The sequence below is a fragment of the Geotrypetes seraphini genome, chromosome 1 (genome assembly GCF_902459505.1).
Source record: "Geotrypetes seraphini chromosome 1, aGeoSer1.1, whole genome shotgun sequence".
Lineage (NCBI taxonomy): Eukaryota > Metazoa > Chordata > Amphibia > Gymnophiona > Dermophiidae > Geotrypetes > Geotrypetes seraphini.
In genome coordinates this window covers 458,637,668-458,664,423 of record NC_047084.1, presented here as the reverse complement: position 1 = coordinate 458,664,423, position 26,756 = coordinate 458,637,668, and the positions used below count along the sequence as shown (strand labels likewise).

General features: G+C 43.6%; 1 protein-coding gene across 6 annotated transcripts in view; it reads left to right on the top strand.

The window, feature by feature from the left end:
• The window catches only part of LOC117349240 (ras-related protein Rab-7a-like), a 42,177-nt gene extending 17,694 nt beyond the window's left edge, over positions 1 to 24,483 (top strand). For 2 of the 6 annotated variants that reach the window (XM_033922449.1, XM_033922457.1), the window contains exons 2-7: positions 8,621 to 8,756; positions 10,208 to 10,271; positions 16,542 to 16,668; positions 18,730 to 18,948; positions 19,954 to 20,079; positions 23,450 to 24,483. In XM_033922449.1, the coding sequence (XP_033778340.1) occupies positions 10,225 to 10,271; positions 16,542 to 16,668; positions 18,730 to 18,948; positions 19,954 to 20,079; positions 23,450 to 23,545 (615 nt within the window). In that variant the 5' untranslated portion in view covers positions 8,621 to 8,756; positions 10,208 to 10,224 and the 3' untranslated portion in view covers positions 23,546 to 24,483. Of the gene's footprint in view, positions 1 to 8,620; positions 8,757 to 9,053; positions 9,170 to 10,207; positions 10,272 to 16,541; positions 16,669 to 18,729; positions 18,949 to 19,953; positions 20,080 to 23,449 lie in introns of those variants that run through there. The other 4 variants (XM_033922465.1, XM_033922474.1, XM_033922484.1 and 1 more) reach the window with 4 other exon arrangements.
• Positions 24,484 to 26,756: the final 2,273 nt, after the last annotated feature.

The window sequence follows — 26,756 nt, the reverse complement described above, 5'->3', positions numbered from 1 at the left end:
TTTACTCCGACCCTCTGCAGTCTGCCTGACAACCAGTGCTTGATCCATCTGTGCACATCCCCTCCCACCCCGTGGTTCCACAGCTTCTTAAGCAGCCTTTCATGTGGCACCTTGTCGAAAGCCTTTTGAAAATCGAGGTAAATGATGTCTATGGGTTCCCCATTGTCCACCCGACTGCTTATTCCCTCGAAGAAGTACAGAAGGTTCGTTAGGCATGACCTTCCCTTACAGAATCCGTGCTGGCTTGTTCTCAATAGGTCATTCTTCTCGATGTGCTCGCAAATGCCATCCTTGATCATAGCTTCCACCATCTTCCCTATAATTGAAGTCAGGCTCACCGGCCTGTAGTTCCCGGGGTCACCCCTCGATCCCTTCTTGAAGATAGGTTTGACATTCGCCAATTTCCAGTCCTCTGGTACCTCACCAGTTTTCAAGGATAGGTTGCAAACATGCTGGATTGTGCCCGCTATTTCTTGTCTTAGTTCCTTCAGAACCCTTGGGTGGATCCCGTTCGGGCCCGGTGATTTGCCGCATTTTAGCCTGTCTATCTGTTTGAGGACATCCTCCTTACTTACCTCTATGTGATCCAATTTTTCAGCCTGTTCCCCACTCATGAGCTCCTCTGAGTCCGGTATATTAGATGTGTCTTCGCTCGTGAAAACCGACGAGAAGAACGTGTTCAACCTCTCAGCTACCTCTTTATCCTCCTTAATCACTCCCTTCCTATCCCCATCGTCCAACGGCCCCACCTCCTCTCTCGCTGGTCGCTTCCCCTTAACGTAACTGAAGAATGCCTTGAAGTTTTTCGCCTCTCTGGCCAGCCCCTCTTCGTATTCCCCTTTTGCTTTTCTAACCTCCCGGTGGCATTCCTTTTGGCATTTCCTGTGCGCCTGGTGATTTTCCTCCGTTGGGTCCTTTTTCCATCTCCGGAAGGATACCTTTTTGTCCTTTATCGCCCTCTTTACTTCTGTTGACATCCAAACCGGGTCCTTTGATCGCTTGTTCTTTCCTGAAACTGGGGACGTACATTCTCTGTGCTTCCTGCAGGGTGTCCCTGAATAGGGTCCAGGCGCTTCCCACAGTCTCCATCCTAAAGATGTTTCTGAGCTTCCTCCCCACCATTTCCCTCATAGCAACATAGTTCCCTTTCTTGAAATTCAGCGCAGTTGTTGCGGTCCTCCTTACTATGGGTGTCTCTCTTTCTAATGTGAATCTGATCGTGTTGTGATCACTGTTGCCTAGTGGTCCTCCCACTTCTATCCCTCTAGCAGGCCCCCCTAATCCATTTAGGATGAGGTCAAGAGTAGTATCCCCTCGCGTCGGTTCTTTGACTAGTTGCTCCATGAAGCAGTCCTTCACAGTTTCTACAAATCCTGTCTCCCTAGTGCAGTTGGAGTGACCCGTACTCCAGTCTATTCCCGGGTAGTTGAAATCCCCCATCACTGTTACACTTCCAGTCCTGCATTCCTGTCTCAATTCTGCTTCCAAGTCGTGTCCGACTCCTTCTGGCGTACCAGGTGGTCGATAGTACAGCCCCAGTTTTATGCCCACACCCTTGTTTCCGGGTAATTTGATCCATAGCGATTCCAGCCCCTCTGCCTTTGTTGCCATATCCATCCCGACCGAGTGGATAGAGTCCTTTATATATAGTGCTATGCCTCCTCCCTTCTTGTGGGTCCTGTCCCTCCTGTAGAGCTTGTACCCTGGCAGCACCACATCCCATTGATTTTCCTCTGTCCACCAGGTTTCTACAATTCCAATTATATCCAGGTCCTCCCCCTTGGCTACGACTTCTAGTTCACCCATCTTGGCCATGAGGCTTCTTGCGTTTGCGTATAAGCACCTCAGGTTCCGTCGTTTTTCTTCCACCTCTGCATTTACCTGGGCCACTTGCTCTTGAATTTCGGGCAGTTTTCCCGTTCCCTGTGCTTCTGCTTTGCCCTCAGCCTTTACCCTCTTAGCTTTCAGCTTCTCCACATCCCCGCCACCCCACTTCCCCGCTTTTCCTCTGGGTTTTCTAACCCTACCGGCCCCCTCCTGGGCTATCTTCCCTTGAGCCTCTGTTTGATCCCCCTCGCCTTGTGGTACCTTAGAGTTAACTGAGAATACTGAAGCCTAGATGAACTAAGAGGATTGGTAAGACCATGTGGGTCTGCTCTGATCAGATTTTTGGCCGATTCAGAAAGAGCTATTGATACACTAAAAAGTTTGCATGCAAATGATTCACACGGATCTTCATTGTAATCCCCGACTCTGCCGTCTGATTGATCACTATGAGAGTGACTCTCGCACATGCGCAGAGCCAGCAGGGGAAGCCCGAACAGCTGAGAGGCAGGGGGAAAGTCTCCTGCCGCTCAGCTGTTGGGGCAGGAAACCCTTTTTTTAAATGGGCACAGTTGCTGTGCTTGTTATACATGCACAATATCTGCCCCATTAAAAAAAAGCCCCCTCCTCTGCCAATGACCACCCTCCCCATGACCCCTGATGAACGTGGCACTGGAAATCTTCCACCCCCCCGCGCTAGTGAAAATCGGCAGGAGGGATGGCCATTCCCTCCTGTCATCCCCCCCCCCCCCCACATGAGACAAAAATGGCAGGAAGGATGCCCACTCCCTTCTGCCATGCTGACTAACCCCCCCCTGCCCCTGAATCAGCGAAACAGCAGGAGGGATGCCCACTCCCTCCTGCCACCAAAGGCCCACCCCTGTGCTAGGCACCACCCAAACATCCCCTACTCTCCCTCTTTCCCCCTGAAAAAAAGGCAGGAGGGATACCCACTCCCTCCTGCCACTAGAGGTCCTCCAAAACCCCATCCCCACCCTCCAAACCCCCTCCCCCCCGTACTTTCTCAGAGAAGTTGGAGCAGGAGGGAAGCTCAGTCCGTCCCACTCGTAGGCCCACCAGTCCAAAATGGAAATCCTTTCCCTCCCCGGTGCATTGAACTTCACGGTATATTGTGGTATATAAATAAAATTTTATGTTATGTTTTTGGAGTACAGACAGAATCCTGGCATGCACATTTGGTTATCCTCTTGGTTAATAAACCCATGTGATACTTAGGGATTTTTTCTTCACACAGATTCAAAGGTTATGTACCAATGCTTCATTCTAGATCATATAGAAAAAAAATCAAATGTTTATGTGCTGCCTGGAAAGAACTTCCACTATCCTTAGTGGGTAAAGTGACTGGTAAAAATGGTCATGCTTCCGAAGCGCCTCTATCCACTTCCAACAGTGCCTTTTCGGATCTTAAAGAGAGATTTAAAAAAAATTGCAATCTGTTCTGGGCTCTTTTATTTGGAGGAACAAGAAATGAGTTAAAGCAAACTTATCTTTGCTAAAAGAGTAGGGGTCTAGGGATCCTGGATCTGAGACTCTACAATGTAGTGGTCCTATTGAGATTTGTCTATAATGTAAAATATGTAGAAATAAAAAGAAATATCTTTAAAAATAGACTAACATGGCTGCCACACCATTTCTTTATGAAGGAATAATGGGATCTTACAGATATTTATCTCCAGGATGGATGGAGAGCTGGTGTGCTCCATTCACCTATATTAATTTACTATACATGACATTACATTGGACCAGAGAGACTTGCCTTCAAAATTCCAGGTTTTGCAACTATTTCGTTTATCTTGGAGGTGGTGAAGAAGGAGGCAGGGAAAGACACCTGCAGTTTCCCCCTTCTTGTAGCTAGTGGGTAACTTGGAGCTTATCCCGGGATTGGGTGACACTACATTTTCAGATTGTGTTAGAAGGGGGTATTAGAAATTACATCAGATGTTTTTGGAGGGGACTCATTCTTTCCATTCATTCACACACTTTAGAAATATATGTGCAATTCCTAATAATCACTTTTTAGCACATATGCAAGCTAGACATTATCAGTCTTCACTTCAACAATAGTTTGGAAGTGATTGGCATTTTGGCAAAATAGATGAGTGTATTCTCAAATTACCTTTATATTTGAATTCTCTCTCAACATGGTACAAAACTCCTCAAATATGCCATACCCCGAACAGATTTGATTATAAGATAAGTGGGAATTCTGATCTGGGGGGGGGGATATTCTATTGCCAGGTTTCTAGGTCTGTTCATCGATGATTTTATTAAATCAGCTGCATTGCAGGAAATCCAGTTCAAGATACTTTTTTGAGCATTTGTCACGAGGGAGAAGAGAGCCAGAATAAGGATCTGGGAGGATAGCATGTCTTAGATGTAAAAGAGCGGTAGGCACTTTTCTTCACTCCTTTCTAGAATACCCTAAGACAGGGGTGTCCAACCTTTTGGCTTCCCTGGGCCGCATCGGCCGGAAAAAAATTTTCTGGGGCCGCACAAATGCTGCAGCAAGACCCGGGGGCAGCAGAGGAAAACACTGCATCACCCTCAACTGGGGCCGCACAAAATACTTCAAGGGGCCGCAGGTTGGACACCCCTGCCCTAAGACATATGGAACTACTCCTTTGATGGGACTATAAAACTTTGTTGGTGGGTAAGGAGGAGAGTGTGGGTTCAAACCCTGCACTGCTCCCTGTGACTCTGGGTAAATCACTTAATCCTCCACTGTCTCAGGTACATTAGATAGATTGTGAGCCCACTGGGATAGATAGGGAAAATGCTTGAAGTACCTGATGTAAAACGCTTTGATTGTGGTTGTATAACTACAAAAAGGCGGTATACAAGTCAATCCCTATCCCCTTCTAGAGGAGCAAGGATTTACCATGTGGCAGAGATGATTTCTTTATTTGGCTCTGCTTTTGGTTAAGAAATCAATATTACAATACTGGACACATGAAGGTGAGATACCATGTGCTGGGAAGTTAAAACGAGTGAGGTGGCAAAGTCTGAAATAGGACTTCATTGAAAGTCCAGGAATCTGGATGTTATTCAATTTAGGGGAAATTCTAAAACCAACACCTAAACTTAGGCGCTGGCAGGTGTCCTACCGGCGCCCAAGTTAATTGAAGAATGCCATTAGAAATGGCAAAAAAAATGCCAAGGTTAAAGTGCCTACTGGTGCCTAAATAAAAGCACTGGAATCGTGCCTTTGTAGGTGCTATAGGCTGCCGAATGCCAAAGTAGGTGTGGCCAATGCCAGAAATGGCGTTAGGTGGCATAAAGTGCCTACATTGGCACAATTCACGCAAAGATTTCACGCTGGGGTTATAAAGCAAAAACAGGTATTAATGGAGACAATAGAGATGGATTATGTCCTTGTTAGTTATTATGCTGTTATTTCATTGTTATTCACTATTGTACCACTCTTTCTGGTTGTGTTGATAGATAGGGCATTACAAATAAAATGACAGCTGACTATTTTATATGCTCTTGTAATTATTGCTGTATTAGGCAACATGTAGGTTGTCAATTTATTAATGCTTTTTTGGCAATAAGCTTTTGTTATCTTTGTGGAAGGTTTTAGATTTGCATTGGTTTTGCTTGTCTATTTGAATGCCACAAAATGTTCATGTCTCTATGATGCTTTCAATAAATACATACACATAAAAAACGTTCAGTGGTGACCGAATAAAGGGATAAATCATGTGACAGGTCCATAGAATGCTCAGTGGTGACTGAATGCGTGGTTAAGTCATGGGACAGATACATAGAAACCTCAGTGGTGACGAAATAAGGGGATAAATCATGGGACAGATACATAGAATGCTCAGTGGTGACTGAATGCGTGGATAAGTCATGGGACAGATAAATAGAAACCTCAGTAGTGACGGAATAAGGGGATAAATCATGGGACAGATACATAGAATGCTCAGTGGTGACTGAATGCGTGGATAAGTCATGCGACAGATAAACAGAAACCTCAGTGGTGACGGAATAAGGGGATAAATCATGGGACAGATACATAGAATGCTCAGTGGTGACTGAATGCGTGGATAAGTCATGGGACAGATACATAGAATGCTCAGTGGTGACTGAATGCATGGATAAGTCATGGGACAGATAAATAGAAACCTCAGTAGTGACGGAATAAGGGGATAAGTCATGGGACAGATACATAGAATGCTCAGTGGTGATTGAATGCATGGATAAGTCATGGGACAGATAAATAGAAACCTCAGTGGTGACTGAATGCGTGGATAAGTCATGGGACAGATACATAGAATGCTCAGTGGTGACTGAATGCATGGATAAGTCATGGGACAGATAAATAGAAACCTCAGTAGTGACGGAATAAGGGGATAAATCATGGGACAGATACATAGAATGCTCAGTGATGACTGAATGCGTGGATAAGTCATGCGACAGATAAACAGAAACCTCAGTGGTGACGGAATAAGGGGATAAATCATGGGACAGATACATAGAATGCTCAGTGGTGACTGAATGCGTGGATAAGTCATGGGACAGATACATAGAATGCTCAGTGGTGACTGAATGCATGGATAAGTCATGGGACAGATAAATAGAAACCTCAGTAGTGACGGAATAAGGGGATAAATCATGGGACAGATACATAGAACGCTCAGTGGTGACTGAATGCGTGGATAAGTCATGGGACAGATACATAGAATGCTCAGTGGTGACTGAATGCGTGGATAAGTCATGGGACAGATAAATAGAAACCTCAGTAGTGACGGAATAAGGGGATAAATCATGGGACAGATACATAGAAACCTCAGTAGTGACGGAATAAGGGGATAAATCATGGGACAGATACATAGAATGCTCAGTGGTGATCAAATGCATGGATAAGTCATGAGATAGATAAATAGAAACCTCAGTGGTGACGGAATAAGGGGATAAGTCATGGGACAGACACATAGAAATCTCAGTGGTGACGGAATAAGTCATGGGACAAATACATAGAATGCTCAGTGGTGACCGAATGAGGGGTAAAGCCTAGGACAGGTAGGAAGTATCACATTGATGAAATGTAAGGGGTTATCAACCTTTGAGGTACAGAGGGATCATTGGTAATGAAAGCGCAAGGAGTAGGCACAGAAGATCTAAATCAGGGGTAGGGAACTCCGGTCCTCGAGAGCCGTATTCCAGTCGGGTTTTCAGGATTTCCCCAATGAATATGCATGAGATCTATTTGCATGCACTGCTTTCAATGCATATTCATTGGGGAAATCCTGAAAACCCGACTTGAATACGGCTCTCGAGGACCGGTGTTCCCTACCCTTGATCTAAATATTTGGGGGTGAAGAGTCAAATCTGGGACTGTGATGGAAAGCAAAGGTTAAAGGCTGGGACAGACATGGGAGATGGATAAAGTCTAGACTGGGTATAGAGGATCCCTAGCAGTGGGAAATCAAAGGGTAGTGCAAGACATCAGGTGGTGGTGTTTTTATTGCAGCAGGAATTAAAAACAGAGCATACTGAATGAACTAGAGGTCTTTATTGGCTGCAATCTACTTTTCAGTTCTGTTATCAATTTAAATCCAGTGATAGTAAGACTTCTAAAACATAGGAGGGGGGTGCTGAAAAATTCTCACCCCCAACCAACCAACTTCCTCAATTCTGAGCCTTATTTTGCCTCTATAGCTGAAAAGAGTGGAGTTATCTTATTTTGTTGTGCCAATTTGCAGAAACGAAATTCTCTGTTTTGACATTGTATTCAGATCATTGATTGAGCCATAGTCATTCTCTTCCTGATTGGGCTGAGAACTTTTCTGCACCCCCTGTCTGAGGTGCAGTTTAAATATTGTACTGCTGGGGTTGCCATACAACTTATTTTGAAGAACTGGAAAAACTGGGACCAGTTAAATTATAATTTCTGGTGGGAGTCTTTTTATGCCATATTTAAAAAATGGAATGTATGATTGCTATACAGCAGGGACATTATAGGAAATTTAAGGAGGTTTGGGAGCTGTTGACAAGGTTTTGAACGGAGTGATTGGTGATTTTGCCCTTTGAACATACACGTCCAGGGTGGGGAAATACTTTTTATTTGAGTGCAATTGTTGGATATGTAGAAAGGGGGGGATGATATGTGTATTTGTCATGAAATATAATTTGATACAATTTAAGTGCTGTTAAAGTGTAAAATCACTAAAAATAAAACCTAAGCGCGCATGCGCATTCCTACCTGTGTGATCCCTGCCTCCATGATTAGTAGCTCCGTGGCCGGCAGAGAAATGTTATTGCGCGTTCGGTACGTTCGGTGGGTTTACGAGTGTGTGCGTGGCGGTTTACTATATCCAGCAGCAGTTACTGTGTGCCGGTTGCCCATGATTAAAAAAAAAAAAAAGGTAGGTGGGAGTGAAAGACACACACAGAAGGGCTACTGCTGGACAGGGGGGAGGTAAAAGGAAGGGAGAAGGGCTACTGCTAGACAGGAGGAGCAGGCAAGGGGTGGTGGTGTACAGCCGAGGAGAGAGAAAGACAGACAGCGGCCAAAGAGAGACAGACAGACAGACAGACAGACAGACACATCTATTCTAGCACCTGTTAATATAACGGGCTTAAAGACTAGTGTCTGTATAATATGTTGCACTTATTTTTAGCTTTAAAATGAATAAAGATATATATAAAAAAAAGTATTGTACTGCTGACTCATAAGATTAACTTTTGTTGTTTCTGCTTTTATATTTCTTAAATACATACACTCATTCCCTCCCTCCTTCCCATCTTCCTCCTCCTTCTCTTACATCAGGAACCAGGAACTTCTCTGCAGCTGTGTTTTTCTTCTTCACAGTTTTATTACTTACACAGAACTAGGATCCTGAAGTACTTAAAGGACAAGAGCAAATCAGCCCTGTCACCAACTCAAGAGGCCAGAGAGAGGAAAGGTAAACGGGAAGCTGGAGGATGGATAGAAAAGGTGTCAAGGGAAGACAGGGTCAAAAAGGGGCAGATGCTGGAACAGGGGGTTTTCAGCCTTTAAGCCAAGGAAGCCAGCAGAGCACAAGTGTGTTCTTTCAAATCTGGCAGCAGCAGCCTTGGTGCCTGAGGAAAAATAAACATTTCACATAGCTCTCTCTCACTCTTTAGGCACACCTCTGGCCCAAAGGCACCCTCTGCTAGTTAATAATAGGATTTGAATTCTCCTCCTCCTCAACTTTGAGATAGGAGACAAATGCCAGATAGTCAAAATAACCTGGCGCTGTGTTCGTGGGGAGTTCAGCTTGTGCTGCACTTAAAAGAAAACGGGATTCCTGTGGGTTTTAACATGTTTCAGGTTCATTTCTAAACATACATGTATGTAAGTGTTTGCAAAGTGTCTGGGCTCTAAAGTTTTACTTTTGTCTTTGATTTCTTCCTGCACCTTCCCCTGGAATATCTCTCACTGAGCGACTCCCTTGTTTCTTTCCCTTTCTACCAGAGCACTAAAAATGCTCCAATGCTTATAGAATTCCTACGAGTGTCAGTAGAAACCTCTATCACGGCTTAGTAAAAGAGAGCCTATGTTATGCTCCCTCACTGAGTTTATGTTAAAATCCAGTTCACAAACACAGCTTTTTTTAGATTGCTTTTAAATCTTAACCTTTTTCTCCCAGATCAGTTTTGGTTTTCTCCATAAATGAAATTCCCACATTCTTTTTCTCCTGTATGTTTGACGTGTCTATATTGTATGCTCTCTAGAACAGGGGCTCTCAGCCTAATACTTGGGACACATCGAGCCAATCTGGTTTCTGAGATATCCACGATTAATATGTTTTAGAAAGTTTTGCATACAGTGGAGGCAGTGACTGCAAATTTTGCTGATGCCTTTTTATTGTTGGTAGGGTTACTAGATGTCCGGGAAAACCCGGACATGGCCTATTTTTAGAGGGATTTCCAAAACCCAGCAGTTTGAGTTTTGGAAGTCCCCCAGCTCAGGGTCACGCCTAGGGGCCCTTTACGCATGCACAGCCATCGACATAGTTGGGGAATGAGACAGAGGTTTGCTAGGGGCAGAATGGAGTGGATTTGGAGGTAGGATGGGGCGGAGCTGGGGGCGGAATGAGGCAGGGTCAGGTGGCCTCTTTTTTTTTTTTTTTTTTAAGAGGCAATCTGATAACCCTAATTGTAGGCATCTTCAAAAGCTGACTGGTGGGTATGTCCCAAGGCCTCGCTTGATAACCCCTGCCCTATAGGAAAGGGACTGTCCTGTATCTGTATTTGTAGAACATTGCACAGAAATGTTGTATACCACTCTGATTTGTTTTGAAGGGCAGGATATTAAATACCAATAAACTAGTAACAAATTCTTGGTCTGTGGGCCACTCTGATCCTTAATTCTTCCTTTCATGTCCTACAGGTTTGTTACACTGTGCCATGTTTGGAAGGTCACATGTTAAGGTCATTCTTATTGGTAACTCAGGGTAAGTGTGTGCATTGACCTCCCCCTCCCCCACACACACCCTATTACCTTTCAGAGATCATGGCAATATATAGAAATAAAACCAAAAAAAACCTAAAAGAAATAAGGTAATACCTTTTTTATTGGACTAATTCAATGTATTTTATGATGAGCTTTGAAAGGTAACCCTTCTTCAAATCAGAAATAAACAAATGTTGACAAATATCAGTATATATAAGGAAACCATGAAAGCATTTCAGGGATAGGGTCATAGGAAGAGGGAGGGGTTTCTTGGTGAGTAGGAGACATAGAGATGACAAAGCAGTTTTAAATGCCTTTGTAGTGGGAAAGGAAGCCTAGATCTTTGTTAAGTCCTGTAGATTATGGCGAGACTAGGATTAGAAGGCTGAAGTTTAATCCAGGGTTCTGCCTTAGATTTCCTGTGTTATCTTGAGCAAATTGCTGTCTTTTTGTACCTAAGTTCTAATCCCAAACTCTATCCTTGGCACTCTGGGGAATCACTTTATTTTACTGTGCCTCCACGCTAATACCTGGTATGGCTTCAGGGGACTCACTTTCTGTACCTCAGTTGTAGTTCCTAGTTTTGTCACTGACCCCGCTGGGCATGACTTTGACAGTCACTTTATCTCCCGGTACCTCGGTTCTAATCCCCGGTTCTGTCACAGACTCTGGGTATGATCTTAGGGGCATTTCATCCACATTACATTACATTACATTAGGGACTTCTATTCCGCCTATACCTTGCAGTTCAAGGCGGATTACAAAAGAGCTAACTGGACATTTCCAGTGAAGTTATAACAGTTGGTTTTTTTTTGGTTACAAGGGAGGAGAGGTAGCTAGATTAATTCCGGAAGATCTCCTCAGCAGGATTGCCAACTATTAGTAAACAAAAATTTCCCTCCCCTAAACAAAAATTGTGTCTATATTAATTTAATGTCACTAAAAACATCACCATTGCCAAGACTTACCACTGAATATCCATGGTTAGGTATAGTGTAGGGGGTGAAGAACTTATGTGCAGGACTGAAGAGCAGGACTTGGGTGTGATTGTATGTGTTGATCTTAAGGTAGCCAAACAGGTAGAAAAGGTGATGCTGAAAGCTAGAAGGATGTTAGGGTGCATAGGGAGAGGGAAAAATGAGGGAAAATGAGGTATTGATGCCCCTGTATAAAACTGGTGAGACCTCATTTAGAATATTGTGTACAATTCTGGAGGCTGCACCTTCAAAAAGATATAAAAAGGATGGAGTCGATCCAGAGGAATGTTACTAAAATGGTGTGTGGTCTTCGTGATAAGGCGTATGGGGACAGACTTAAAGATCTCAATCTGTATACTTTGGAGGAAAGGTGGGAGAGGGGAGATATGATAGAGACATTTAAATACCTATGTAATGTAAATGCGCATGAGTCGAGTCTCTCATTTGAAAGGAAACTCTGGAATGAGTGGGCATAGGATGAAATTAAGAGGTGATAGGCTCTGGAGTAATCTAAGGAAATACGTTTTTACAGAAAGAATGGTAGATGCTTGGAACAGTCTCTCAGAAGAGATGGTGGAGACAGAGACTGTGTCTGAATTCAAAAGAGCCTGGGATAGGCATGTGGGATTTTTTGGAGAGAGAAAGAGATGATGATTACAGCGGACGGACAGACTGGATGGGTCATTTGGCCTTTATCTGCCATCATGTTTCTATGTTTCTAAAATGCTGCTTACCCAGCTAGGAGTCTTTTTCTCCTACATTATCATCCTGGATTCTTTTCTTCCTCTTCTCCCACTAACTCACCAAACTAGAGTCCTCTCCTCATCCATTTTTTGCCACCTCTGATCCTCTCCTTCATATTTTCGTTTTGCTCACTCCTCTTATTCCCTACTCTTCCCCATCCTTCCCTTTCCCTTGATTGCCCATTTTAATCCTTGCTCTCCCCTCTTACTCATCACCACATTCTTGATCTCCCGTCCCCCTCACTGTTCCTATGCTCTTATTTTTACCTCTCTGCCCCTCAATCTCACCCTCCTTGGTTCTCTCCTTCACTCATTCTTACATACACCAGAGATGCCAAGTTACCTAGTTTCAGAAAGAGGACTGCTCTGGGGTTTATAGTCCATAATTCTATCTACTAAAATTCACAATGGAGGTTCCCCAAATACACCAAGATAGGGTTGTCAGAAAGCCAGGAGTGGTTTAAAGTTTCCTTCTTGGAATTGAGTAAATTGGCAACTGACACACAATTTCTTGCTCCCTTTTCTCTTGCCCTCACACCTTACTCACTCTTTTGGTCTTTCCTCTCAGAGCTGCCCCTCAGACAGATACTCTCTTAGCTCTAACTTCTCTCTGTCCCCTCATTTTATATATTAGAATTTATTTACTGCAGTAAAAATATTCAAATTACAATACAAAGTATGGTATAGTATGCTACGTACACTGCAATGTCAACACAATATGCAATAAAACAGCATAGCAAAGATGGAGCATATAGATAGATAAGATAGAAAGATGATGATGATGACGACGGCAGAAAAGGGCTACAGCCCATCAAGTCTGCCCACTCTACTGACCCACCTCATTAAGTCTGAGTGCTAATGACCTAGTTCCTTAACTCGACCCTCGTAGGGATCCCACGTGGATGTCCCTTTTATTCTTAAAGTTGAGCACGCTGGTGGCCTTGATCACCTGCACCGGAAGTTTGTTCCAGTGATCTACCACCCTTTCTGTGAAGAAATACTTCCTGGTGCCCCACTAAATTTCCCTCCTCTGAGTTTGAGCGGGTGCCCCCTTGTGACCGAGGGTCCCTTGGGAAAGAATATGTCGTTTTCCACCTCAACATGACCTGTGACATACTTAAATGTCTCAATCATGTCACCCCTTTCCCTGCGCTCCTCTAGAGTATAGAGATGCAATTTGCCCAGTCTTTCTTCGTATGAGAGACCCTTGAGTCCGGAGACCATCCTAGTGGCCATCCGCTGGACCAACTCAGCTCGAAGCACATCTTTACAGTAATGTGGCCTCCAGAATTGCACACAGTATTCCAGATGAGGTCTCACCATGGTTCTGTAAAGTGGCATTATGACTTCAGGTTTGCAGCTGATGAAGTTTCTATTGATACATCCCATCATTTGCCTTGCCTTGGATGAGGCCTTCTCTACTTGTTTGGCAGCCTTCATGTCTGCACTGATGATTACTCCCAAGTCCCGTTCTTCTGAAGTCCTAGCTAGTGTTTCTCCATTCAAGGTGTATGTTCTGCATGGATTTCTGCCTCCGAGATGCATGACCTTACACTTCTTAGCGTTGAAGCCCAGCTGCCATGTTGAGGACCAGTTTTCCAATGTGATCAGATCCTGCGTCACACTATCCTTGAGATTGCTTTTACTTACTATATTACACAGTTTGGCGTCGTTGGCGAACAGTGCTACTTTACCCTGAAGCCCTCGGGTCAAGTCCCTTATGAATATGTTGAAAAGGGATGGTCCCAGGACTGAGCCCTGCGGCACTCCGCTAGTCACCTCCGATGTCTCAGAGAGGGTGCCGTTGACCACCACCCTCTGAAGTCTTCCACTCAGCCAATCATTGACCCAGCAGTTAGTTTCTCACCTAACCCCATCGATTTCATCTTGTTTAATAGTCTACGGTGTGGGACACTGTCAAAAGCTTTACTGAAATCCAAATACACTATGTCCAGAGACTCTCCCGAGTCTAGCTTTCCTGTCACCCAATCAAAGAAGCTGATAAGATTGGATTGGCATGACCTGTCCCTAGTGAATCCATGTTGACAGGGATCCCTTAGATTCCCCTCATCCAATATCGTGTCTAATTTACCTTTAAGTAGAGTTTCCAAGAGTTTACACACTATTGATGGGAGACTCACTGGTCTGTAATTCGCAGCCTCTGCTCTGCAACCCTTTTTGTGCAGAGGAACGACGTTATCTGTTTTCCAGTCCAGGGGGACTCTCCCGTACTTAGGGAGAGATTGAAGAGCATGGCTAACGGTTTCGCCAGAACATCGCATAGCTCTCTGAGCACTCATGGGTGCAAATTGTCCGGTCCCATGGCTTTGTTCACCTTGAGTCTTGACAGTTCTCTGTAAACATCTGCTGGTGTGAATTCAAAATTCTGAAATGGGTCTTCCATGCTTTCCTTTGCTTCCAGCCGTGGCCCGTGCCCTGGTGCCTCGCAGGTAAAGACTGACCAGAAGTAATCATTCAGTAGATAGAGTAACAGAAGTATGAAAATAAGGTAACTAATTTAAAGAAAGTTGCACAGATCATCAAAATGGGGTAGGAGTGGATAAACATGTCCTGTTGTACTTGCAGCTGGTGTCACACCGTGTGTGTGAGAGATCAGTGGAGTAGTAAGAGAGGGCAGACAATCCCAGGCGCCATCCTTGTGGGTGGCACCAGTGCCTGCACCTCTCCTCTTCTCCACCATCCCACATACCTCTTGAAATGTTCACCAACGCGGGCAGCATCTTCCACTTGCTGCTCACACTGGCTTCGGCTCCCTTCTGATGTCACATCCTGGTCATGGGACCACGATGTGACATCAGAAGGGTGCTGAGGCTGGCGTGAAGAGCAGGTGGAAGATACTCGCACCAGTGAACATTTCAAGAGGTACGCAGGGGGTGCTCAAACAGCAGGGAAGAGTGGGGGCACAGGGTGCGGTGATGCTAGGCACCACCGTCCCGGGTGCCAACCTCCCTCACTATACCACTGTGTGTGATTATCAAGTTAATTACTTCTTCCATTAACTTTTATCTTATATTCATACTCTTGATCTTCTCCTCACAATTTCTTGTGCTGTCCCATCTCCGCTGTCATTCTCCACTTCACTTTGCTTATTGGTGTATTCTGCTAGAAAGGACCAATCAGAGGCAGGGAATTAGCAACTAGTGCTTGCTTGTTCTTGTCAGTGTCTGCCAGTGTTCTATCCTTCCAGAGTGAAAAGGTTTCAGTTATGTATTTGCAGACTTTCACCCCAGCCAAAGGATAGGAGTAAAACCTAGGTCACTTTGGATTTGTAACTGTGAAGAAGGCTGAAACAGAGAACAGCTCGTACATACTTTATTTTCCTGCCTAACTCTTGCCATTCTAGTTGAGAGAAAAAGAGTTCCTTTAAGCTCATGGTTGGAAGTTTAGCTTTCTCCAGCTTGATCAGCTAGAATCACTAAGAGATGGAGTCATTATGACCTAGATAGAATTACTGAGCCATAAACTCCACAGAATGGAAAACTTTCCCACTATCTACCCTTCTTCATTGTAAATACTGACCATTTAACCTTATTCTCTGTTTTCTATCTTTTAACCAGTTCTTTATCCACAATAAGACACCTACCACCTATCCCATGACTTTCTGATTTCCTCAGGAGTCACTCTTGAGGGACCTTGTCAAATGCCTTTGAAAATCTAGATTCACAAAATTGACTGGCTCACCTTTATCTACATGTTTATTCACCCTTTCAAAGAAATGTAGTAAATTGGCGAGGCAAGTTTCCCTTAACTAAATTAATGCTGGCTCTGTCTCATTAAGCCATGTCTATGGATATGCTCAGTAATTTTGTCTGGCACCGACATCAGGCTCACTGGTCTATAATCTCCCAGATCACCTCTGGATCCCTTTTTAAAAATTGGCGTTATATTGTCCACCCTTCAATCTTCTGGTACCATGCTTAGTTTTAAAAATAAATTACATATTACTAACAATAGTTCTGCAAGTTCGTTTTTGAATTCTATCAGTACTCTGGAATGTGTACCATCTGATCCAGGTGATTTGCTACTTTTAAATTGTCCCATCTTCCAGGTTTACAGAGATTTGTTTCAATTTCTGACTCATCATCACTGAATATAATTTCTAGCACTGGTATCTCCCACACATGTTCCACGGTGAAGACTAAAGCAAAGAATCAAGAACATAAGGATAGCCTTACTGGATCAGACCAATGGTCCATCAAGCCCAGTAGCCCATTCTCATGGTGGCCAATCCTAATACCTGCCCAAAACCAAGGAGTACTCCTTGGTTTCCTTGCTACCAATCCAGGGCAAGCAGTGCCTTCCTCCATGTCTTTCTCAATAGCAGACTATGGACTTTTTCTCCAGTGAAAATATTTCATAAAAATGATTTAGGAGATGACAGCCCAGCTCAAAGGGCTACAGCCTAATACACAGGTAGGAGAATAAGAGGGCTGGTAGAAATAACACAAGGCTTCAAGACTGGGATGAGATGTGCAGGACAGTACATAGAACTTGAATTTTAATTTGCTTTTGTTTTTCCATCCTGCACAGAGTTGGAAAGTCAGTGCTGATGAACCAGTATGTCAATCATCGCTTCACCAATCAGTACCGGGCCACTATTGGAGCAGATTTCCTTACCAAGGAGGTGCAGATTGACAAGAAAACCATCACAGTCCAGGTCCATGTACAAGCAGCAGTGGCAGGCACAAGGGAGAGGGCAGTGTTTTGCAAAAGACTCTGGGGATTTCCAAGACAATCAGTTATATCAAGCAATTTTGAAACTGAAACGAAGGAGGAGGGAGGATAAATCTAGAGAATGGCACAAGGACAAATTTGTGCCCGTTCACGCAAGATCTCCATATCCCCATCCTATTCCTGCACACTCTGCTTTAACTGCACAAACCTCAAACACTTATGATTTTTAAAGTGTTTAAGGCTTGTGTAGATGAGGACAGGGCTTGCAGGAATGGGGCAGGATGGGGATAGAGAGATCCTATGGGGAAGGGAAAAAGTTGTGTCATTCTCTAAACATACTCAACTGTAGTCAGCTTTCCCTACTTTAAACTCCATCATATTTATTGGTTAAAACTTCCCCATGCCCTCCAATGCTTATTACATAGCAGCAATGAATGAGTAATAAAGTGCAGGATCTGGTCTTAGTTGGCACTGCTCTGGACTACTACTGGGTTAAGTAGTCATTCTGACTTTCCTAGGACCATAACTATAAAAATCAAGTGTGTACAAAGTAATATTAAACATCCAATTGAGTATAGTGTATGTTAGTCACTGAGCAGCACTCAATATACGTATATACTTGAATCTAAACCGAGATAACCTTTTTTTCCCCCAAAAAAGGAGGGAAAAAAGGTTGACTCAAATATAAACCGGCCTTGTTCCCCTCCCTACTCTGCCAGGTTCTGCACCCAACTTCCCTCTCTCCCTGTCAGGTTCTGTACCATTTCCCCCCTCACTCCTGATGCCTTGCAGACCTCCATTGGACCTGCTGCGAGACCTGATGGTCCAGGGGTGGCCGGGACAGATGGGATCCTTCCTGCCTTCTGTCCCAGCTCGACTCTAATTATTTTAATCTCCCTTCCGCCCTTCCTGCCTAGCTTAAGTATCCCTGGTGGTCATCGCAGCAAAAGCAACCTTCCTTCACTCCTGCCCATTCAGAACTGCTAGCTAATTGGCTGCCGCAAGTTCTTAGGGTTCACGGCAGCCAATCAGCAGGGGCAGGAGCGAAGGAAGGTCACTCCTGCTGCGATTCACCACTGGACCATCAGGGATACTTAAGGGGAAGTGGGAAGAAGATAAAAATAATTAGAATCGGGCTGGGACAGGAGGCGGGAGGGATTGTTCCTTTCCCAGCTATCGCTGAACCACTAGATCTCATGGCAGGCCTGGCAGAGGCAGGTTCAGAAGGAGGGTAGGTCAGTGCTGACCCAAATATAAACAGAAACCCCCATTTCTGGGCCACTTTTTTTTGCCCAAAAATCTCAGTTTATATTCAAATATATATGGTATATCACTTTAAAAGATCACTGTTACACAGGGACTTTTACCAGAAACACCTTTATGTTGGGAGTGATTTTAATTTTTTTGGGGCATGCTCAGCAAATCATATGCATGCTATTTGTGTTGAGTATCCTGGAAAAAGGGGGGAGAAACTGTGCCTGGCATCTGCACACAAGAGCTAAGTGTTAGGTACAGCTCTTCTGTGCAGGTCCAGTACATTTCCTAATCTGCAAGAGCTACAAACAAGTTCATTTTTCGTGCTTTTTTTGTTTTCACAAATGATATGTACACAGCTGTTGAGTGTGTGTCCAGCGCCTAAAAGCTGTGCTTTGATCACAGGCGCAGGACATATTCACACAATAGAAGCGCAAACAGCTACTGGCAAGCTCCAGATCTGCCGGAAAATGTGACCCGGTAAGAGGTGGGTGTTTCCTTCTGAGCATTACAAGGAGTGCTCATTTTAATATTAATGGACTTCTTGTAATGCATTTGCATAGGGTTCTCGGTGGCTGCTACTGTGATTTGGTAGAAGCCCCCAAGAACCCTTTTGAGCATTGGAGGCTGAGCTGGCTATAACCAGTCTTACTTGCAAAACAAACTTTTGAGCAAAAGGGCCTGAAAAACATGAGTATAAGCAATAAATTAAGCTGAGAGTCACAGAGCAAACTTACATGGGAGTTATCTTTCTACTGCAGTTAAGCAGCTTGTATTTTCACACTATCAGATCTGGGACACAGCTGGCACAGAACGCTTCCAGTCACTGGGGACAGCATTATATAGAGGCTCCGACTGCTGTCTGCTGGTATTTGACATCACTTCACCTTCCTCCTTCCTGGCCATTGACTTCTGGAGGAAAGAGTTTCTGGTTCAGGCAGATCCTCCTGACCCAGCCCACTTCCCTTTTGTAGTTCTAGCCAACAAGATGGATCTCACTGACAGACAGGTAGGTGGAGAAATACAGGTGGTTAGATCAATGATTCCTAAACCTGTCCCGAGGGAACCCCAGCTAGTCAGGTTTTCAAGATATCCACAATTGCATACCAAGGAGACAGTTTATGCAGATCTTTCTCATATTCATTGTGGATATCCTGAAAACCTGACAGGTTTGAAAATCAATGGGTTAAATTAAAAAAACTGGATAATATGACCCCTTAGGGCAGTAGTTCTCAGCCCAGCCTTTGGGGTACAAACAGCCAGTTGTGTTTTCAGAATTTCCACAATGAATTTGCATCAGATAGATTTGCATGCCAAGGTGGCGGTGTATGCAGATCTTTCTTGTGAATTTTCTGAAATCCTGACTGGCTAGGTATGCCCTGAGGACTGTATTGAGAACCACTTCCCTAACATACATTACTATCTTCGTATCCCAGCCAATTGTCAATAGAATGTTCATAAATAATTTTCAAAAATATTTCCACAAGTGTCAATTCTTAACTAATAGAACTCTGCTCAGAGACATGAAGGCACTATATTCCGTCATGTCTCTGAGCAGAGTTCTATTAGTTAAGAATTGACACTTGTGGAAATATTTTTGAAAATTATTTATGAACATTCCTCATGCAGTGACTTTCTTGCATACAACTAACTTTATTGAGTCACTCAACAGTAACATTGTTGATTTTGTCACCCCTTCTGTATTTTTTGACTGAATTGTCAATAGAAGGCATAATAACAGCACGCAGACTATGTAAATAGTCTCAGACGGCAACAGGGACTACTTATCAGTGGAGGGAACTTGCTTCCAAAGACTTTTTCAGCCTACACAACACATTGATAGGCACTGTCCATTCGCTCCCTCTTTTATTCTCGGGATATAATCAATATTTTCCGGTATTGCCCTATCTATAGTTCAGAGATGGGCAGATGGGAGGGTAAGGGGCTATGGTCATCAGAAGAGAAACCATAGCTGTTTAATGCAGCATCGGAATAATGTTCAATTTTGTTTCAGGTGCCCCAGCAACAGGTGCAGGATTGGTGCAAAGCATTCAACGCCTTATACTTTGAGACCAGCGCCAAGGATGTAATAAATGTGGACGAGGCCTTTCAGAGTGCCATCAAACTAGCGCTGAAAAACGTAAGCAGGATTCCGTGCTGGGGTAGGAACTACACATACATTTTGAGAACTAGAGTTACAGGCCTTACCCTGCTGCACGCTGCCAAGAAACAGTTTCAAGTAAGCGATTGCCCTTGCTGCAGGCTCTGAGCCAGCAGAGACAGGAGTAAATCTCAGTTATTGTATATCAGAAGACCACTTGTCTAGGCCACTTACCCAGAGAATCAGCAGTGTCACAGTTAGGCATGATATAGGGGGAAGTGGGAGCTGGAAACTAAAGACAATAGGGCTGACACCTTAGAACGCATAAAACCATGCTGGATTCAATTCTTGGGTCAGGCCTTTGCTCCCTAGACTAGCTAGGCATGCTACAGTGGTAGTACTCGCAACTCATGGAGAGCAGGGGTGAGGACAAGGGAGTGAGGCTCAAATAGCCCCCAATATTAAAGCCTAGCGGCCAGATTTAGACATCCTATCAAAAATGCCCCCCTCAGCCCAATTTTGGACATTTTAAGAAAAACACCCAAAAATCAGGTGGAGAAAATGTCCATTTTCAAACTCGCATTTCCAAAAATGGCCCAACTAGATGTCTAATTTTTTTTGCTATTATCAGGGGGGAAAAAATGTCCAAATTAAAAAATGCCCAAAACAAGCCATTTGCATTTAGGAGCGGCGAGCATTTTTAATGGACTGGCCACACAGGGTTCATAGACAACGGCGCGAAAGACAAAAGTGCGCGCCGACAATTGAGCGCAGTGTGTGCCGCCGCACCACTCTAAATTACAGTTTTTAGGGGCTCCGACGGGGTTTTTTGTTGGGGAACCCCCCCAGTTTACTTAATAGACATCGTGCCAGCGTTATGGGGGGTTGTAACCCTCTAAAGTACACAGTTACTTCCTAAGTTATTTCTTTGTAAACTTAGCCGTGCCTCAGAGACTGAATCATCTAGCACAATTTTATATGTTGCATCTCATCAGTCAAGCTCTCATTCATTGGCAGCTGGCATGTGTTTACAATTAAAGTCACTTGTTTTAGATACTTTTTTTGTTTATTCAAGTTTTTTTGTATTTTCTTATTTTAAGAAATAAATATATAACTTTTTAATAAGATAGTGCAAAATTTCAAAAGCACTTATCTCTGAGTAGTCAGCACTGGTTCCCAACGGGGCCACCGTTTCACCCGATGTGGCTTCCTCAGGGGAAAATTAACAGTGCGGAATCAAATTCTCATGTGTCCTCAGTGTGAATGTGAGTTTGAAAATGGCCATTTTCAAACTCACATTCACACTGAGGACACATGAGAATTTGATTCCGCACTGTTAATTTTCCCCTGAGGAAGCCACATCGGGTGAAACGGTGGCCCCGTTGGGAACCAGTGCTGACTACTCAGAGATAAGTGCTTTTGAAATTTTGCACTATCTTATTAAAAAGTTATATATTTATTTCTTAAAATAAGAAAATACAAAAAAACTTGAATAAACAAAAAAAGTATCTAAAACAAGTGACTTTAATTGTAAACACATGCCAGCTGCCAATGAATGAGAGCTTGACTGATGAGATGCAACATATAAAATTGTGCTAGATGATTCAGTCTCTGAGGCATGGCTAAGTTTACAAAGAAATAACTTAGGAAGTAACTGTGTACTTTAGAATCCAATCGATACTTCCTTAGTATTTGCAATTTGGGTTGTAACCCTCCACATTTTACTGTAAACTGAACTTTTTCCCTAAAAACAGGGAAAAAGTTAAGTTTTCAGTAAAATGTGGGGGGTTACAACCCCCCCACCCCCCATCGCCCCCACAACGCGGCGCGATGTCTATTAAGTAAACTGGGGGGGTTCCCCCCAACGCCCCCCCCGTCGGAGCGCTAAAAACAGTAATTTAGAGCGGCGCAACGGCGCACGCTGCGCTCAATTGTCTGGGCGCGCCTTTGTCCCAGCGCGCTTTTGACCTGACACCGCCACACAGACATGCCAGCAAAGCAATGGAACACCCTAGGAAGCACTGCTGTGAATTTCACATTAAAGGTGCCAGGTACACATTTTACTCTAACCCTCCAAAACTCCCCCAAAACCTACTGTATCCATCTGTCTACCACCCCAATAGCTCTTATGCTTGCAGGTATCACCTCTATGGCAGTACAGTGAGTTTTGGTGGGCTAACACTTTCCACCACAAGCGTACTAGTTAGGGTGGCATATGGGCATGGGTCCTCTTCTCTGCAGTCCACTGCACTGCCCACCAGCCTACTCCAGAGACCTGTTTGCAGCTCTACTAGGACTGCAGCTGTCATAGAGATAGATATGTACTGTTTCATGCAGGTATTTGGGGGTGGGAGGAGTCAGTGATCACTGGGGGGAGTGTGTGGGGGCCATATTTTCATCCCTCCAGTGGTCATCTGATCAGTTTGTGCACCTTTTTGGCCCTTATGCGTTTTAAAAACAGGTCTAGCCTAAAACATCCAAATTGCGCCCTGCATGTTTTGTAAAATGTTTGTGCTAATTCCACCCAAAATACACCTCTAACATACCCCTTTAAAATTTAGATGCACTGGAGACAAAACAACCAGAAAGATGTCTAGAAAGTCATTTTTGAAAATGCATATTTGGACATTTTGAGTAGTAAGACATCCAAGTGCCGGTTTATGCTGTCATTTGGACGTCTATCTTTTTTGAAAATGAGCCCCTCAATGTTCCAGAGAGCTGTGATTTGTGGGCACAAGTTGAGGACTGTTACTATGAGAGGTAGGGCAAGTGACTTGAGAACAATATAAAAATAGTGGTTCCAGTGGAGCTGGAAGCCTGAAGGAACATAAAGCAAATAGCCATTTAGAGAGGGAAAAATGTTTAGTTAACTACAGGTTCCAATTAAGCTTCCAGTCCAAAGAAACTGCCCACAATGTAGACTTGTGAAGAACTTAACTGGGGCAACTACAGCAAAATCCAGACCCATTTTGATCACAGACAATCATACAAGACAAGACCCATGTTGCTGTTGGGTAGAGCTAGGGTTACCAGAGGTCTGGATTTCCCTGGACACGTCCTCCTTTTTGAGGACATGTCCAGGGGTCCGTTCAGCTTTTCAAAACCCGGCACTTTATCTAGGTTTTGCAAAGCTTCCCATAAAATTGCGTCAGAAAGAGGCATCCACACATGCGTGACTCAACACAGTGACATCATGTGCACGCTCACGTGACATCATTGTGTCACGTTCGATCATGTGCGGATGCCGTCTGGAGGCTGGGGCCAAATGGCGCAGAACTGGGCAGGCCTGGGGGCGTGGCCATGGGTCCGGATTTTCCTTAGGGAAAATCTAGTAACCTTAGGTAGAGCTTGATAACAAAAATCCTACACCGCTTCTCTTACTTACCTCTCTCATATGCTTACACTGCAGCAAAAAGAATCAAGCTTGTCTGAGATGAACCCAATCCAGCTTTCTTCTGTCAGATCAGATGCCGTGCCCAAAACCAGCCACGCATGCTCCTGCTGACCAGGACTGCAGCTTCAACCACACGAAACAATCCATTTGGTGCTGTTGTAACTGCTCTTATTTGCTTCTGTTCCCCAAGAGCAACCGTCACTGGAGAAGGGGCAGGGTAGGAAAGACTTCCCCTTCTTAAACTTTATTTAACCCTTCTAAAACATGGAACCTGCTTCCAGCCAGAAGGGCAAACAGCCGGTACCAAAGGTGAAGCAACTCCTAACCACAGCATACACTTACTGGAAAGATAACCAATTGAAGTGGAGCTACGAGAGCACAAAGAAGCAGCAGAAACTGCAGGAAGGAAAGACTATGGGGAGGGTGAGCAGGTCGGTCTAAAAAGAATTCTCTTTTGAATGAGCCCATTAAGATGCTCATTGGAAATAAATGACCAATAAGCAAGCCTGAACCTTTTTTTCACCCTCTGCTGCACCTGCATGTCCATCACAAGTGCATGTTTTACATTTCTCTTGTTCTGTATCCACACAGACACCTCTGCCAGTTCTGTCCTAAAGTACCTCCTGCTATTTCAGGACTGAGAATGCAAACACGTATATCTATCCGTGCACTTCAAATCTGCCATGCAAAATCTCTCCTCTGTTAGTTATTTTAGTTTCAGTAATTTTATTGGCGTTCCAAATATATGACCCTCCTCCACCACCCCCTCCCCCATCATATGTCCCCCAAAACAGTGCTGTATATTTGTTAACATCTTAGCCTGGGTTCTTATGGCTTACTGCAACACACTATAACGATAAAACCTTCCTCCATCTCCTGCCCCACTCCCAGCAGCAAATATGTGAGAAAGAGTGCCAGATACCAATAATAGTGTGGGACCCCTTCACGTGCAATATCATAATTTATTCAGGACAAGACTCCTACTCTTGTAAGTCATATTGTTAAGGTAACAGTTCCAGATCAATAAAAACTGTTTTTTGTTTAGAGTCTACCTGAGCTTCCTTTGCCTCCATCAAAGGAGGCTGTGTACCTGATTCCTCTATTTCCAAAATGCAAAGAGTTCTGATTGTACAATACGTCCCTCCTTCTGATTTTTACTGGCACGGAGGGGCTCTGTCCCTGGTGCTGGTTTGTTGGGAGGGATGTCAACGAGGGCTGTCATTGGCAGGGGGGTGGGTTCTTTTTTTTAATGGGGCATAAGAATATAAGAATAGCCTTACTGGGTCAGACCAATGGTCCATCAAGCCCAGTAGCCCGTTCTCACGGTAGCAAATCCAGGTCACTAGTACCTGGCCAAAACCCAAGGAGTAGCAACATTCCATGCTACCGATCCAGGGCAAGCAGTGGCTTCTCTCATGTCTCTCTCAATAACAGACTATGGACTTTTCCTCCAGGAAATTGTTCAATTCTTTCTTAAAACCAACTACGCTCTCCACTCTTACCACAACCTCTGGCAATGCGTGCCAGAGCTTAACTATTCTCTGCGTGAAAAAATATTTCCTCCTATTGGTTTTAAAAGTATTTCCTTGTAACTTTGAGTGTCCCCTAGTCTTTGTTATTTTTCATGGAGTGAAAAATCAATCCACTTATATCCGTTGTTCTCCTCTCAGGATTCTGTAGACTTCAATCATATCTCCCCTCAGCTGTCTCTTTTCCAAGCTGAAGAGCCCTAACCTTTTTAGTTTTTCCTCATATTGTGCTGTGTGTAACACACACACAGCATCTGTGCCAATAAAAAAAAGGTTTGGCATATTATAAATATTTTTGCATCGGTGGGCCAGGTAAACGATTGGTCTTGACCAGTTGCTTTTTTCAGATTGCTAAAAATTATCACTTTTTTTGTGCATCGGGAAGCCATGTTAGCACATCAATCACACCGCTAGTTTACATGGCATTTCAATATTAATGAGCTCGTGTGCCTGGCCGGATCGGATAATGAGCGATCCTGCAGAAAACCACACGGTGAGCTGTTTCCTGCATTGAGTCAGCCAATCCAGTCGTCTCTAAATCAGTCAAAACTGGTTTAGAAACAATCATTTAAGGATCACTGACTTTAGTGCATCTAGGCCAAGGATTTGGAGCATTGAGGCAAATTAGAGCAATTTGGAATTTTTAAATGAGGATTCTTTACAAAATTGGGCTATGGTAATTTAGTTTATGCAGGGATAACAGCAGGACAATTAAAACGTTTACAAACTTTACAGAATACAGCTATTGGTTACTAGGTAATCTACATATTAGGGTTCATGTAACGCCTTTATATTTAAAATTTCATTGGTTGCCAATAGAATATAAAATTAAGTTTAAGATTTTGATAGTAGCTCATAAAGCTCTATTTGAGCAGCAACCTCCATATCTTTTGACTTTAGTATTATTTTATGCTCCCCATCAATTATTATAATCATTGAATGACACTAGAGTAGCTTTGCCCCACATTGCTAAGGCTCATTTGGCATCAATTTGGAATGGAACATTTTTTTATATGGTTCCAATTTTATGGAACAGTTTACCATTAGAGCTGAGAAAAGAAGAATCTTTAATAAACTTTAAAAAAACATCTAAATGCCCATTATTTTCAATTAGCTTTCCCATGGTTCAGCTAACTGAAATCCTGTGTCATAATTTGTATTATGAAGTATTTATGTGAGGATGCAAGCATATTTTAATCTTGTGGTTTTTTCTTCTTCTTTTCTTTCCTATTTTTAATGGCGTTCTTTTCATTATTTAAGATTATATTGTAAACCTCTTTGATCTCATTTGTAGCCGTAGAGGGGCATTTTCAATAGGACCTCTAAGTCTGAGATTGGACATTTTGGGCAAGATGTCCACAAACCCAGCAGAAAAAAATGTCAATTTTCAAAAATGCCAGACATCTATCTTTTATTTTTGAAAAAGACCTATGTATAAATTTTGGACCTTAGGATGTCGCTCTTTTTGGCCATTTTCAAAAATAAAAATGTCCACATGAAGAAAAACGTACCCAAATACCTTGTCTGATCGCAGCGGAGGAATCCCCATTAGCTGAGCTGGTTTCGGAGATTCTTGTTGGCTCAGCTGATAGAGATTGCCCCTGCCAGGATCAGCTGAGCAGTGGGGCCCTACACCCCTCCTCCTGATATCCCAAACATCCCCCTGACATGCCTTAAATCCTCCAGTGGTCATCTTGTCAGTTTGGTCACCTTTAGGGCACTTAGACCTGATTTACTTTGGTCTAAGTCCTAGCATGTAAGTTCCGCCTAGGATATCCTGGTAAAGCTTCGAT